The 16,622-nt window shown below is 36.1% G+C and overlaps 1 protein-coding gene and 1 pseudogene across 5 annotated transcripts in view; both read right to left on the minus strand.

Moving 5' to 3' along the window:
* Window positions 1–16,622, minus strand: part of NBEA (neurobeachin) — a 669,183-nt gene that overhangs the window by 320,354 nt on the left and 332,207 nt on the right. For all 5 annotated transcript variants that reach the window (XM_069601566.1, XM_069601568.1, XM_069601567.1 and 2 more), the window contains exons 36-37: window positions 12,317–12,425; window positions 7,005–7,171 (exon numbers count right to left, since the gene is read on the minus strand). In XM_069601566.1, coding sequence (XP_069457667.1) covers window positions 7,005–7,171; window positions 12,317–12,425 — 276 coding nt within the window. The remainder of the gene's footprint in view (window positions 1–7,004; window positions 7,172–12,316; window positions 12,426–16,622) is intronic.
* On the minus strand, window positions 13,983–14,684 carry LOC138446971 (charged multivesicular body protein 3 pseudogene; annotated as a pseudogene).

The following is a 16,622-nucleotide window of genomic DNA, read 5'->3' on the forward strand; positions in this document are numbered from 1 at the left end:
TAACTCACTGGAAAAAACTCTGATCCTGGGAGGGATTGGGGGCAGAAGGAGAAGGGAATGACAGAGGGTGAGATAGCTGGATGGCATCACCAACTCGATGGACGTGAGTTTGAGTGAACTCCAGGAGTTGGCGACAGACAAGGAGGCCTGGCGTACTGCAACTCATGTGGTCACAAAGAGTCGGACATAACTGAGCAACTGAACTGAACTGAATGCTATGTGAAGCATTTTATAAATTATTTTACTTTGGAGAGACTGACAGGCTGTTAAAGTTTTCTCTCTCTCTCTAAGGGAAGATGAAGTTTGATACTCCTTTAAGGTATTTGCTGAATCTGGTAATACCACTTTGGTCTTTTCCCCACTTGTAATATTCTCCCAGTTTCCCAGGCTTTTCGTTTTATTTACTGAAGACTCAGAAGTTGCTCACAATTTTCCTTTCTATCCCCAATACTGTAATTATACGTCAAGGTTGTATACATCATGCAAAATACCAAGCTGGATGAATCACGAGATCGAATCAAGATTGTCGGGAGAAATATCAATACCTCAGATATCAGATGACGCTACTCTACAGAAAAGTAAAGTGGATCTTAAGAGCCTCTTGATGAGGGTGAAACAGGAGTGAGAAAAAGTCAGCTTAAAACTCAACATTCAAAAAACTAAGATCATGACATCCAGTCCCTCTACTTCATGGTAAAGAGAAGGGGAAAATGTCAAAGCAGTGACAGATTTTCTATCTTTGGGCTCCAAAATCACTGCAAACGGTGACTGCAGCTACGAAATTCAATGATGCTTGCTACTTGGAAGGAAAGTGTGACAAATCTAGATAGGACACTAAAGAGCAGACAGATCACTTTGCCAACAGAATTCTGTATGGTCAGAGCTATGGTTTTTCTAGTAGTTGTGTATGGACGTGAGAGCTTGACCATAAAGAAGGCTGAATGCCAAAGAATCGATGTTTTTGAATTGTGGTGCTAGATAAGACTCTTTAGAGTCCCTTGGACTGCACGGAGATCAAACCAGTCAATCCTAAAGGACGTCAACCCTCAATATTCACTGGAAGGATTGATGCTGAAGCTGAAGCTTCTATACTTTGGCTACCTTATGCAAAGAGCCGACTCACTTAAAAAGACCCTGATGCTGGGAGAGATTGAAGCCAAAAGTAGAAGAAGGCCGCAGAGAATAAGATGGTTACATAGCATCACTAACTCAGTGGAGATGAATTTGAGTAAACTCTGGGAGGCACGGAAGGACACAGAAGCCTGGTGTGCTGTAGTCCATGCGTTCACAAAGAGTCAGACATGACTTAGCGACTAAACAGTAACAATTCAAATTAAGTGCCAATGCAAGATTCCATCCTTTCAGTTTCTTGATCTCATTATTATGATTTTCAACTTGACTCCACTTAATTATTGGATTTTTATGACCACATTCTGGATGTGTTAACCTGTTCTGATATATTTCTGAAATCTTAAAATCAAACATCTGAGAGATTCCCATAGTTCAGTTCACTGACTCTTATTTTCTTGACTCCATTATTTTCTGTCTATCAGTCCCCTGCTTTCTTTACTTTGCTTCCTTCCTTAACTATTTTAGATTATCACTTATCACTCTATCACTTCAATCACTTTCTTATTTGTAACTTTATATGTTTATTCCTTTGCCTTGATGAAACTATCCAGCAATAAACAACCCTAGAAGTGATGAATTAAAGACAATGTGTTTTTTAACCTATTTACAGATACAGCTTAATAGTCACAGGTACGGCTCTTTCTCTTTTTGGCTGTTGACAGAATATAAGCAGTTTCTTACATATTTTAAAAATTTACAATTAGGCGCCTTCCTTTTATTTGGAAGGAAATGGAGTACAAACCTTGTAATCTATTGTAATAAAATGTTTTGCTGTATCAGAGAAAACATCATGTGATACATTCAGATTAGTTGGGAAAATAATTCAAAATATAGTATAATTAGCTCAGAATAAAATCCCACTACCCTACAAGAATCCATATTCTAACAATTTTCGGTGGTTGGAAGAAGAAAACATATAGATATATTGCTGACACAATCTGTTGAGGGACAATGTATGTACGTGTGTCGTATGGGGAGTGGGAGATGAAAGAAAGAAGTAAATCAAGGAATAAGAGAGGTGAGATTTGTTGGGGATTGGAAATATATATTTGGCCGTGTCTAAGAAGTTTATCACATACATGAACAGTGACCTACTGTCATATGGAGCTCTATTTTCTTTCATGGTAGACTTTTCCATTAAAATATGATCTGGGCAAGGGAAACTCAATAATCATCTTCCCATCTACACCACTTCTTTCAGTGTTTCTGAGTTCTAAGAATGGCACCACCATTACCCGGTGAGTGATGACAGCCACCTGGACAACATTCTTGATTCTTTACTAACCATTTAATCATCAAGTCACAATGACGTTACATAATTTTAGATGTATGTTTTCTATTAAAGTGGCTAGCATCAGTGACCTAAATTAAATAGAACCCAATGAGTTGAATGTTAAAGATTCAAGTACCCAAGGAAAATGAAAATCTGTTTCATAGTTACAGAACCTATAGCTCAGACAGATGGTTGCAAAAAAGTCCTAGCCAGGGAATAAAATGGATCAGAAAATTAAGCAAAATCTCCACTACACTCTATGCCAACTTCTCCAAAATAAGCAGGGTTTTGAATCTAGAAATCTGAGGCTATTTTTACCTTCTTAGCAGATATGAGATACTCCTTTTAAAAGGCAGCTGAACTATCCCAGAAGACATGCTGGACAATGAGTCTTGAGGGGAAAAGAGACTGAGGTATCTGGGGTTTGGGTAGTTTACTGTAAGACTAAGAAGATGATGTAAGAAGAGGGTCCTAAAAGTGAGATGGTACATTTACTTCCAATGAAAGGGCAGGAACATGTGCAGCTGTTTCCCAGGTACCACAGCTCCTTGCATTAATGCAGAAACTGAAGTCTAATTTTGTCCAGAAACAGACCTGCTTTCAAGAATAAGCATATCTCTAGAGCCCAGAGTAAAATGAAGATCTAGAGCTTTACATTAATAAGATTAGCAGAATCTCAGCATAATCCTTGAGTGTGTGGGGCCCTATTAATAAATAAGACTGAGTTTTCCACCTCTCATGGAGGGGACTCAGGGCAAATTAATTCAGGTTTAAATAAAATCTGAGTACAGTGGTTGTAGTTCATACCCGTTATAAATGGCATCAGTAAACGTTTTAAGACAAAGGACAGAGAAATGGAGCCAGGAAGTGAAAGTTAATAGGACTGTTTCAGAATATTCCAAATCTAGACTTTGTTTCAAACGCATATGATTTTCACTTCAAATACTGCCTGCTCACTCCTTGCTTTATGTTTTAGTGTTTAATTTACATTACTTTAAGTTAATATTTTGTGCTTATAATGCTGATTTTGAGTTATTTCATTACTTTGACTTCAAATTCTTGATAGAGTGAGAGAACTCTTGATACAGATGAAGTCTTGTTTTAGAAGTGCAGACTATCAGACTGAAATCCAATAACTATGTCCATCCTCTCATTTCAACCTGTTACATTTATTTATATAACTTTTTAGAAGCTATGGCATGCTATTCTATGAAGTTTCATAGCCATTAAGTGAGAATGAGCTATGATACAAATATTTTTTATTTCTAAGCAGGTTAATTTTTTGGTCATCTTAGATTTCACAGTGTTAACAAGATCACAATTAATATTAATAGATTGTTTCTTCTACTTAGTGCTACCAATACCAATATACTTGTCAAAACAACTTGTTAATTTATATTTTAAAAAAGCTTTCAAATTCTAGTTTTTCCAAAGGGAAGAAATCAAGATCAATAACATTATATGAATTCAAAAGTTAAAATATGTTAGAGCCAGCAAGCAGCATAATTGAGTCAAAAGATAAAAGTTAAAAGGAATTATATGTTAAAATTAAACATTTTTTTATAAAACAGGAAGTAGAAGATTATAGAGATGAAATTCCTCCAGATTTAACATATATTTAATAACAAGAATATATCTGTAAGTGGTATTCAACCTCTCCACTGAGGAAACTAGAAGGCTATTGGAAGAGACAGGCACATCTACGTTGCTATAAAACATTAAGTGATATACCACAGATAGCTGCAATACAGATAATTACCACAAACTATGAGGAATCAGGTTTATAAAAGATAGAGAAACCAGGAAACTCTATAGAAAGGGTGACATGTGACCTCAGCTATAACAGGGTGACCATACTTTCCTATTTTTTCTAGTATATGTCTTCATAAAGCAGCCAGACTAATCTTTTTAAACATAAATCAGATCATGTTACCCTTCTGCTCAAAACCCTTCACTGTTTTTCATGCCACTTAGGATAAAGTCACGAATCCTTGTGATTTACAGGACTTTAAATCATCAGGCTCATATGTTCCTCTCCAGCCTCATCTCAAGACACCAATCCCACCACTCACTGAGCTGTAGACATTAAACTCCCCTTTCTGTTCATTTTATTATTTCTATGCTCTGAGTCTTTGTAATGTTTCTCTTCTAATGTTCTATATTCCACCCTTTGCTGATGATTCCCTTCTCATCCCTCAAAACTTGGCCTAAACTGACCTTCTTTGAAAAAGTCTTCCCTGAATCTCCAATCTAAAATAAAGATCCTCTGTTATACTCTTTCTTTCAGAGTACCCTATATTTTTCTTTCCTAATGTTTGCTGAATTTTGTTATTAATGCTTTATTTCTATAATTATTTAATATGAGCCCCTTCTACCAGACTATAATTTAATTATGTGAGGGCAGGCCAGGCTTTGGTGCTCAGCTGTTTCATCAAATACTAGTTTAGATGTTGCTGTGAAGGTATTTTGTACGTGTGATAACATGTATAATCAGTTGACTATAAGTATCACTTCATGGGAAATATAGATGGGGAAACAGTGGAAACAGTGTCAGACTTTATTCTTTTGGGCTCCAAAATCACTGCAGATGGTGAGTGCAGCCATGTAATTAAAAGATGCTTACTCCTTGGAAGGAAAGTTATGATCAACCTAGATAGCCTATTTAAAAGCAGAGACATTACTTTGCCGACTAAGGTCCGTCTAGTCAAGGCTATGGTTTTCCAGTGGTCATGTATGGATGTGAGAGTTGGACTGTGAAGAAGGCTGAGCACCAAAGAATTGATGCGCTTGAACTGTGGTGTTGAAGAAGACTCTTGAGAGTCCCTGGGACTGCAAGGAGATCCAACCAGTCCATTCTGAAGGAGATCAGCCCTGGGTGTTCTTTGGAAGGAATGATGCTAAAGCTGAAACTCCAGTACTTTGGCCACCTCATGTGAAGAGTTGACTCATTGGAGAAAACTCTGATGCTGGGAGGGATTGGGGGCAGGAGGAGAAGGGGACGACAGAGGATGAGATGGCTGGATGGCATCACTGACTCAATGGACGTGAGTCTGAGTGAACTCCGGGAGTTGGTGATGGACAGGGAGGCCTGGCGTGCTGCAATTCATGGGGTCGCAGAGTCGGACACGACTGAGCGACTGAACTGAACTGAAAGGATATTATGCCCAGTAATGTGGGTGGGACTCAGCTAATCAGCTGAAGGTCTTAAGAGAAAAGACCTAGGTTTCCTGGAGAAGAAGGAATTCTGCCTCAAGACAGAAATCCTGTCTGTGCTTCCAGACTGCCAGCCTAGCCTACAGATTTCAGATTTGCCAGGTCCCATAAGCATGTGAGCCAATTCTTTGAAATAAATTGATATCTATATATCTATATTCATATCCATACCCAAATCTATATCTGTATTTTACCTATATTCTGTTGGATCTTTTCTGTTTGTCTGGTGAAGCCTGACTGATACAGTCTGCTTCTACTTGTAAAACTGTGTGATACTATACAGGTTTCACTTAAACTCTGAAATCTTCAATTTCTTTATTGTAATATGAAAAAATATTCAGTATCAACTTTAATGGAGATTTTATGAATGTTAAAAAAAAATCTCATTTAACATTCTTAGTATAGTGCTGGGCAAACAATAAATATTTAATTAATGTTAGATGTGGTGGTATTGTTATTATTATAAGAAACAAATATCTAGAGTTAGCTATTTTTAAAGATGTTTATGTTCTAATAGTACTTTAAATTCAAATAATAAAGTTTTCTTAAATTTATCTTATACTTGAGATCCCAGGACAGTTGATCAACTACTATCCTGGCCATATTCCAGACGTTCTTTCTAGCTAACAGAATCACTTCTACCAGAATTTTTCTTAGTGTCCTTTCTACAATTAACCCATTCCTAAATTCTGCCAGACAGAGACTGGATAAAAACATTCAATGAGATAAGATAATACTAATATATATAAATGAAGGACATTAGCAATCTAAATATAGTGACCTGACTCACTACTATTTTTCTAGAAAACATTGTGCAGAAGAAAGCAAAACAAATTTATGTCCACAAATTTTTAGTAGAAAAACACTTTTTATTATAGTCTCAAAAATAGCCTAATTTGAGACGAAAACCTTTCCTAAGAGAAAGTGAATAGAGAAATATGAAATAAAATATTTTTAAACAATGTATTACTTTTCCATAATACATGCTTATATTATTACTACTTATATGTAAGAAAAATTAAGAATGATATAAATCTAATAATTTGAAGAGTTGACTCTAAAAGATTAAAAACAAACCATTTCTACACCCTTACTATATACGAGAAATGATATTCTAAAATACTTGTCTAAACAAATTTTGTATTGTTATACATAATTATAAATTAGAAATAACTTCCATTAGATTACTTGTAAAAGTTTAGATTTTCTTTTAAAGCCATTCTAAAGAGTCATTAAAAAGATTTCAGGAAAAAAATTAAGCAATTTATAATACTTTAAAATAACAGTATATGAGTAAATTTTAAGTTTATAGTTACGTTTTATTTATAACTCTTAAAATTAACCTATGAGTTACTATTTACTTCTAGTATTTTTTCTTACAACTCACCTATGAGAAACTGCTCCCCATGCACCATGCTTATTTGTGAGAATGTTCAAGATTTTCTGTTTCAACTGATTTGCAGTCACGTGGTCCCGATGCTTTGCGGCACTTATGAGGTGGTCACACATCTTCTCTTCCTCTCTTCTATCAGCAGCATATTGGGCACACTGTGACTAAAAGAAATACCAACAGTCCATGATAATACATCTCTATCTACATAGGAGAGAAATGATATCTAGCCTTGAGTTAAAGGGTAATTATCAATTCAATTTTTAAAACTCAGATAATATTTTGAAAGTTATTCTAGTATATATGTATGTGTGTATATATATGTGCATATATATATGGTCACTTTGCAAACTGGTAAAACTGTGTTCTTTCTATGTGTTTATACATAAAGTACATGGAAAGCAATTTGAATGTTAATAACCTGGGTCTCCCGCATTGCAGGCAGATTCTTTACCATCTGAGTCACAAGGAAAGCTCATTAAGTAATATTATCAGATAATTTATGACTTTTAATTTACCTTCCAATTCTGAAATTCTGATTTTAACATACTCTAAAAGTGAGCATTTTAGAAACAAAATAGTTTATCAAAAATTCAAATCTACTTATTATTTTACCAATACAATGTTGTTGTTGCTGTTTAGTTGCTACATAGTGTCTGACTTTTGTGACCCCATGGACTGTAGCCTGCCAGGCTGCTCTACAGATGGGATTTCCCCTCAAGAACTCTCGAGTGGTTTGCCATTTCCATTTCCAGGAGATCATCCCAACCGAGGGACTGAACCCAGGTCTCCTGCATTGGCAGGGGAATTCTTTACTGCTGAGCTACCAGGGAAGGCCCTAATATAGTATATAAGTGTTCATTGTTCAGTCATGTCCAACTCTTTGTCACACCATGGACTGTAGCCTGCCAGGTTCTTTTATCCACGGAATTCTCCAGGCAAGATTACTGGAGTGGGTAGCCATTCCCTTCTCCAGGGGATCTTCCCGACCCAGGGATTGAATGCAGGTTTCCTGAAATGCAAGAAGATTTTTTTTTTTTTTTTTTTTTACCATCTGAGCCACCAGGGAAGCCCAATATAGTATCAGCTCAGTTCAGTTGCTCAGTCATGTCCAACTCCTTGCAAACCCATGAACTGCAGCACACCAGGCCTCCCTGTCCATCACCAACACCCGCAGTCCACCCAAATCCATGTCATTGAGTCGGTGATGCCACCCAACCATCTTATCCTCTGTCGGCCCATTCTCCTGCCTTCAATCTTTCCCAGCATCAGGGTCTTTTCAAATGAGTCAGCTCTTCGCATCAGGTGGACACAGTATTGGAGTTTCAGCTTCAACATCAGTCCTTCCAATGAACACCCAGGACTGATCTCCTTTAGGATGGACTGGTTGGATCTCCTTGAAGTCCAAGGGACTCTCAAGAGTCTTCTCCAACACAACAGTTCAAAGCATCAATTCTTCGGTGCTCAGCTTTCTTTATAGTTCAACTCTCACATCCATACATGACCACTGGAAAAACTGTAGCCTTGACTAGATGGACCTTTGTTGGCAAAGTAATGTCTCTGCTTTTTAATATGCTGTCTAGGTTGGTCATAACTTTCCTTCCAAGGAGTAAGCGTCTTTTAATTTCATGGCTGCAGTCACCAATTGCAGTGATTTTGGAGCCCAGAAAAAAAAAAAAGTCTGACACTGTTTCCACTGTTTCCCTATCCATTTTCCATAAAGTGATGGGACCAGATGCCATGATCTTCGTTTTCTGAATGTTGAGCTTTAAGCCAACTTTTTTACTCCCCTCTCTCAGGCTCTTTAGTTCTTCTTCACTTTCTGCCATAAGGGTGGTGTCATCTGCATATCTGAGGTGATTGATATTTCTCTCGGCAATCTTGATTCCAGCTTGTGCTTCTTCCAGCCCAGCGTTTCTCATGATGTACTCTGCACATAAGTTAAATAAGCAGGGTGACAATATACAGCCTTGACGTACTCCTTTTCCTATTTGGAACCAGTCTGTTATTCCATGTCCAGTTCTAACTGTTGCTTCCTGACCTGCATATAGGTTTCTCAAAAGGCAGGTCAGGTGGTCTGGTATTCCCATCTCTTTCAGAATTTTCCACAGTTTCTTGTGATCCACAGTCAAAGGCTTTGGCATAGTCAATAAAGCAGAAATAGATGTTTTTTGGAATTCTCTTGCTTTTTCCATGATCCAGCGGATGTTGGCAATTTGGTCTCTGGTTCCTCTGCCTTTTCTAAAACCAGGTTGAACATCTGGAAGTGCACGGTTCACATAATGCTGAAGCCTGGCTTGGAGAATTTTAAGCATGACTTTACTAGCGTGTGAGATGAGTGCAATTGTGTGGTAGTTTGAGCATTCTTTGGCATTGCCTTTCTTTGGGATTGGAATGAAATGTCTTACTTAAAAATGTTATGTTCCTGATAATTACATATAAATCAAAACGGTGCCATTTAATAGTGTTCCATCTCATAAATGGCAATGTGGTATAGAAGATAGTTTAGGAATTTTGACTTTCATTCAATTTCACACTTTATGTAAATTCTTTTTTCTCTGTAATCAGTTTTATATTCATAAAATAAAGGGCTAAAACAATATTTTCTCTACAGAGTATCTTAGCTTTCAAATTTAGTGTATTCAAAGTGTCTTTGAATGATAACTACTCTCTTAATCTTCTCTACCTAGTAATCAGTTGTCCTGTCAGCTATCTGTATTCAAGTTCATTGGTATTAGAAACACAGGCAATCCTGTGTATCAAAAAGGTTCAATACAAACATGAACATGAAGATGAAACATCTCTTTAATCATGTCTTTTTTGTATAATGATTTATGTATAGAGTGACTGCAAATTTTAATAGTATCAAGTATTAATATGAGTCATATAATTATAAAAAACTTTCATACATCTAAAATGTACATATAATGAGTTCACATTCATTATTACAAAGTAAAAATCCTTCATGGAAGGTATCTGAGCATAATCCTTTCAACTATCTCTTGATTCAGACTACCACAAGTCATGTCTTCCAGAGAAATAATCCTTCTGTAACCTAAGAAGGATTAATTCATTTTCCAATTTATCTTTTTGTACAGGGAATCACCAATTAGTACAATGATCTGCCTCCATAATGAGGTTAATATTTCATTAGCTCATTGGAGAGTAAAATTAAATTTTCATTTTTCTTCCTTAACAATTACAGTGGTTAGCCAAAAAAACTTAACTGTTAAGTGCCCATCTCAAATTAAATATAGTTTTTTTCTTAATTACAGGCTTATATGGGAGATACAGAAATTCTTCAAAAAGTCCTAGCATAAAATGTTATGGCTTTTATAAAATCTCTTACAATATAAAAGTGGAATAGGTTTGGGAAACTACATATGCATACAGATACACACACATCAGTGAGTTTTATTAATACAGCTTTAACCTAAAAGGAATAAATAGAAAATCTGAGTTAAAAAAAACAATGCACGTTCATTAATTAACAATGATAATACTCTCAAAATTTGGTTTACATCATTATTTTTTTGTGTACACAACGTAAAAACACTGAGTTGTTCACATTCCCTTCACAGCATCTATACCTCTATTAGCTGTGTGTCCTCAATCAAACAGATCTCATTTTCACCAAGATGGTGAAAATTTTATTAAGGGTGTGTGAAAACAATCTTACTCTTTAAATGTACAAAGCACGCATACACAGTACATAAACAAATAAATAGCATATTGGTGATAATTATAATAAATCATGGTAGGGGCTGATTAGGGTGACAACTATTTAAAAATTTTCCTTAGAGGGGACAATAATATTAAAAGGTTGAAAAACACCACTCTTAGCTTAATATCACCTTGGTTAAATGTATGTTAGAGCTTGTAATTAATATCTGATGGCTTGAAAATGTATCCTAAATGCTTTCACATGTCAAATATTGATCTACTTATATCCCCACAAAATAATTTGCTTTTCTGAGTAGAAATATGATCAACTCAAAACTGATTCTGCAGGGAATTCAGTTAATATCCTAAATGTTATTACTAACAGAGGTTGAAAGTCAACTGAACATTGCTATTTTGTCTACAGTTCTGACATATCTTATACCTAAACATATTATTCAAAGCAGATAACTTAATCTTTTCTCATCATCCAGATTAGAGTATGATACCTGATTTGTAAAGATTTGAAGTTATTTATGGTTGGAAAGATACAAAACTTCATTCTGACAAACACTTAACTGTTGATGTACTTTTATCAGAATTTATATTTTTTTTTCTAATAAGACTGCTACAATCCCATATGACAGGTATGTGCTGTCTCATTTGACAAATGAAGTGGATATTATGGTTATTAGAACAAAACAGTTATTTCTGCCTTATTCTTTTCAGTGAGGTAGGTCAGAGATCTCTAGGCCTAGGACATCAACCTGCATCACTAACAGAACTGCTTTACTGAGATAAAAACCTCAAAACTGGAAATATGGGTTCTGGCTTCCAGCTGCACCACACTTGTTCATGTTTTATCATGACCATAAATTGCTGGACTTAAGTATTATTTTCAAGGCCAACCTAAGTCAAATACCAGGTCACCTAAATATTTCTGAGAATAAGTTTATTGAATCAGGGTAATATGTCAAATAATTACTGACATGCTAGAAATATAAGAATAATATTTATTTAAAAAACTATTAGTATTACTATGTACTACTTGGAATACCTTAAATTTTTGAATATAAAATAGAAATGATAGTTTGTTCTTTATGCAAATGATAATTTGTGCTTATGAAGATTTTAAACTGTTATGTTTCCATATATACATACAGATCTACATATACATCATATATAGTATGTTGCTTCATTCGTTAATCAAGTATAAATTATAAAAATAAAATATGAACTAAAATGATCTTTGGCCACTCTAAATAGAGATGAATACATTATTAAATAATAAATTGCTGAAGAGCAAAACTGTTTCTTCACATAACCACTATTACACCCATATCTAACGGTGTGTAAACTATGCTTAAAAATTACTAAAGGAATTGCACTGTAAAACTATATGTGCCTTTAAGAATAAGTTAGAAAAACCTCAGTCTATCAAGTGGTTAGGCATAATGCTAGAGTGGTCTTTTCATATTGTAAATGAGGTAATAAGTGCCCTGTCTGACATTTACTAAAGCTTTTAAAAACAACTGAAATGCCTTCATTGAAATTTTCATCTTAAAAAAAAAAAACTTACGTAAGGTTACCATTGGTGACAACTGACTTGAAACAAAAAAGCAGAATTTAATTCACTCCCAAAACCTTACCTCAAACTCTGCATGTTTATGTACATCCTCAGCTCTCTGTCTGTTCAAAATAAACTCAGCTTCATTTGCAACACGAACTATATGGTCCTTCATAGCATGGCATAGCAATCTGAAAAGAGAAATACCTTTGGAATTAATATAATAACTTTGTGCAACTCAATTTTTTTCAGTAATCAAATTTCAGTATTGTAAATATTAACTATGCATAGATTTTAGATAAGTCTAAATCATACAATTACAAAATATGCTATTAAACTGTTACAGCAATGCCTCTTAAATACAGTGTGTCTTGTGAACAAATGATTCAGTTAATTTAATAAAGGTATTAAAGGCAAGAAAAACAAGGATTTTGGACACTTTTAAAATGGTTAAAGCAACAGAATTCAGTGTCATGAAAGTAAATTTTTACAAAAAACCTGGATAATCGTTCGTTAGAAAATCTAGACTGTATTCTTGACTTTAATTAATATATAGACACTAGGACTAAATTACATCTAAAATTCACTTACATGCTCAGATCCTTAATTCTAAGATGGAACCTTCCTTAAATAAATTCTGAGGAGCAGTGAATTCAAGATAGTGTCTCACTAGAAATCTTACAAAAATCTATGTCTGTTCTGACATAAACTTTGTTATCCCATGGTGAGATTTGGGTTAAATTGTCACTCTAGAAACAGCAGGAACTTCCTGGCCATATGACGGAGGCCTCACATAAGAGGAACGCAGGCACATTCCAAAGGGAATATGTCTAGTTTTCAGGATGGATGTTAACAACTTAAGTTACTCAAAGAACACAAGAGTAAGGGGAAATCTACTAGAAAGCACAATACTTGGGGGAAAGTGGCTCAAACACTTCTGTAAATAATATTGGAGGGCAAACAATCGTACAGATAGTCTTAAATTTAATCACTGAGGAAGCTGGGAAAATAAAAGAAGTTAAAGACTAAACTTTCCAACTAGTAAGTTTTGATGACCTTATTGGTTTATATTTTATAGATAATCTTCAAAAGAGAAGAGGTTGGAGTCTTTGGTTCAATGGCTTTATCTAGTGCATGAAGGCTGAAGAAAGCCAGGAAGAAATCTAACATGTGTGAATTAGTGCAGATTACAACATTTAAATAGATTAACAGAAGACAGGAGGAAGGGACTCAGGGTCTGGCTGGTTAATAGGTATGATACCATTCTTAGGAACAAAACAGTGGATGACCGAAGCAAAGAGGCATGGCGGCAGAGCAGGGGATGGGGTAGGAGAGATTCATGCCTCAGATACACCAGAGAAATTGTATCGGTTGTCTGTCCTCCTAGTTTTTCACTGAGAAGTTATACATCAACTAATGCATGATATGTTTGTGTGTGTATTTTTTTTAAGCAGAAATTTATTAAGATCCATTTATATAGTGTTTTACACACACAGAATCCTCAACATTCAGGCAATCAACACTATTCTCAGAAGTGCATTTTAAGAAGACAGACTTCTTTGACCTCATCCCCTAAAAAGATACTTCTGTTTATACTCCTAAAAATGATGAATTTATTACACCACCTCTCAAGAACAATCCCACTAATCCCAAAACCTCTGCAGAGGGTGAACAGAGATTAGCAGAGAACCTTCTCCACAACACAGTGCCACACCCAGATGGGTAGTGCAAGAGACACAGAAATGGCTTCAAGGAGTGTGTACCCAATAATGGGGCTGTGAGGAGAGCCTGGGGGCCCTGCTGGGGGCCAGACAATACTGAATGGCTTCCAGGGCCTCTTATTCCTCCTCATCTTCTCATGCAGCCATGGCTCCTGGAGATTTAGGCTCCGGGAGGGCATCTCTCACCTTACTACGTGCTTTGCCTAAAGCCCCTATGGTGATGTCAAACAGAATTCTGTCAATTTCTATTGCTGCTGCTTCTTTCATTTCTTCTTGATTGCCCATGCTTTCAAAAGTGTCCTCTAACATCTTTTCTATGATCCCAGCCTTTATCGTCTCTTTGGACAGGTCCCACATGGTGGCCTGGATTTCCAAGATCTTCACAAGATGCTGCATGGCCTTCATCACTTCTGTGTTCTTCTGCAAGAGAACCAGCCACTCACACAACTGCCGGCTGGTTCTTCAGCCCTGTGAGCACGGAGTTCATGTGTACTTTGGATGCACAGAGCTTGCTCATGGCCTTCCTTGACCTGAATCATCTTGGCCAGAACCATGCAGACATCCTTCTGACCCTTTCTGGCAGCATGATTCATAGACTGTTTCACTTTTTCTTCTTCTCTATGGATATCTCATATCTGCCCGTCAACAACTCTCATTTCTTATCTTTAGTGACCATTCGTTGGCCAGCTCTTTGGGCAGCTTCTCCTGAGTTTTTCCAAATAGTCCCATGGCGACCTGAACTGAACTTGCACTTCCCAGCTTTCCATTCCCTGAGCCCAGGCAGGTCACAGGCAGCTGCTTGGGTGGGGCCATTGAGAGGCACCTGTGATGTTTTATTTCCATGCCTCTACTTATCTGACTCTTTTAAAGGGGAGCTAAAAATCCCAAAATCTAAGATTCCTTTAGAATCTTCAATTCTATCTCACTTCAGGAAGTGACTCTATTGGCCATAATCAGCTTCATATATTAAATTTTTAAGCTCAAATAATCTACTCTGTGTCACAGTCACAGATAAGAATCCTAAACTTTCTCTCTTCCCTTCACTGTCTCTCCCTGGTTCCAGGCCAATTAAAAAAAAAAAAAGACTTCCAACTTCCACTTCTGTGATCCCTCTGTTTTCTCTTAGTCCTTCATCCACTGCTCGATTTATTTCCTTTTTCACTAACTTGGATCCCATGATTCCACATTTTAAGCATCCTCTTGCAACACCTTCACTCAATCCATGATCTGTGCTATAGCTGCTTAGGAAATACGTTAACACTAGGTAGAGATGGGGGTATCCCTTCTCAGTCCTACATCTGGACCTCTGAGAAAACTTAAGTTGACTTTTCTAAGCTAATTTTGTTAAGGCTGTATTCCTCGCCATGTGTGGTTATTTAAGTTTCTGTTTTTATTACGTTAGTGAAAGTTAATGATTAGAAAAAATGTCTTTAAATGCCTGAATCCAAAAAATCTCCCAGACTTTCTCAAGGAGCTGCGTGTATGTGTTGACAGCCCTTGAATACTCAACCAGGCAGGTTTGAACCCTACCTTTGTGTTTACTTTCTGCTGCCACAGAATCTCAGCATCCATAGGTGAGAGTTTGGAACTTTCTCCTCTTTCCAGAGCATGAAAACTAAGCATGTGCAGGGCCCTTTAGAATTTCAGAAATATGTCCGAGCTTTTCAGTCTTGTGTACATTTTACTCCCTTGCTGTTCCTCTCAAGCTTTTTGGTTTGTCTACCATTGGCCTCAACTGTTCTCTATCACCTCAGGCAATGGCAACCTAAGATACTGGCCTATAAATGCCTTCAACAAATGCCCTCAGTAAAGCAGCTTTCTTTTCACACTAGGCCAGTTCCAAGTTAGGCAAAATGAATCTTTTAACCTATTCTCCCAGGGAGTCACTAGACAGATCAAAAGTAAGTGATTAAAATTCTTTGCTAATGATGTCTATTTCCCTCTGGCACAGTGGCTTATAATGTGTGCTTTTTAAATTGTTTCCTTTGAACTGGAAAGCAAAGGTTGGCACTGGAGTTAAGTTAAAATGTCACAAAATTACTGCACCATCACACCCCCTAATAGTTTTTGAAAACATTTTTGTTGTATATACAATTATTGAGACTTTTTTCTTCAAACATTGAAAGTATTATGTCCTTATCTTCTAGCTTTCTTTGTTGCTGTCATTCTACTTTCCCCTTTTTCTAAGTGATCAGTTCCTTCTTTCTGGGTGCTTTTACCTCTTTATTTTTGGCTTTGCCCAGTTTCAGTACCATGTGTCTAGCCTGGGTTTCTTTTTATTTATCCTACTTGAGGTACACTGTGATTTTCATATTACTATATTTTTATTTTCAATCAGCTTTAAAAAATTCACAAACATTATCTTTTAAAATATTTCATTTCACCTACTCTGTATTTATTTTCCTTTTTCAATTCTGATGATTTACAAATTAAACTTTCTTATTCTACCCCCACACCTCTTAATATCACTTTCATTTTTCATTTCTTTCTCTTTCTGCATTTTGGATAAAAATCTCAAAATCTATTTTTCAAGTCAGTATAATTCCCTTCATCTTTGTATAATCTGATGAATCATTAATATACAGAGTTTTTCCAAATTGTATTTTTAAAATCTATGAACTGTTAGTCACTCAGTAATGTCTGACTCTTTATGATCTCATGGACCTC

The sequence above is a fragment of the Ovis canadensis genome, chromosome 10, assembly GCF_042477335.2.
Source record: "Ovis canadensis isolate MfBH-ARS-UI-01 breed Bighorn chromosome 10, ARS-UI_OviCan_v2, whole genome shotgun sequence".
Taxonomy (NCBI): Eukaryota; Metazoa; Chordata; class Mammalia; order Artiodactyla; family Bovidae; genus Ovis; species Ovis canadensis.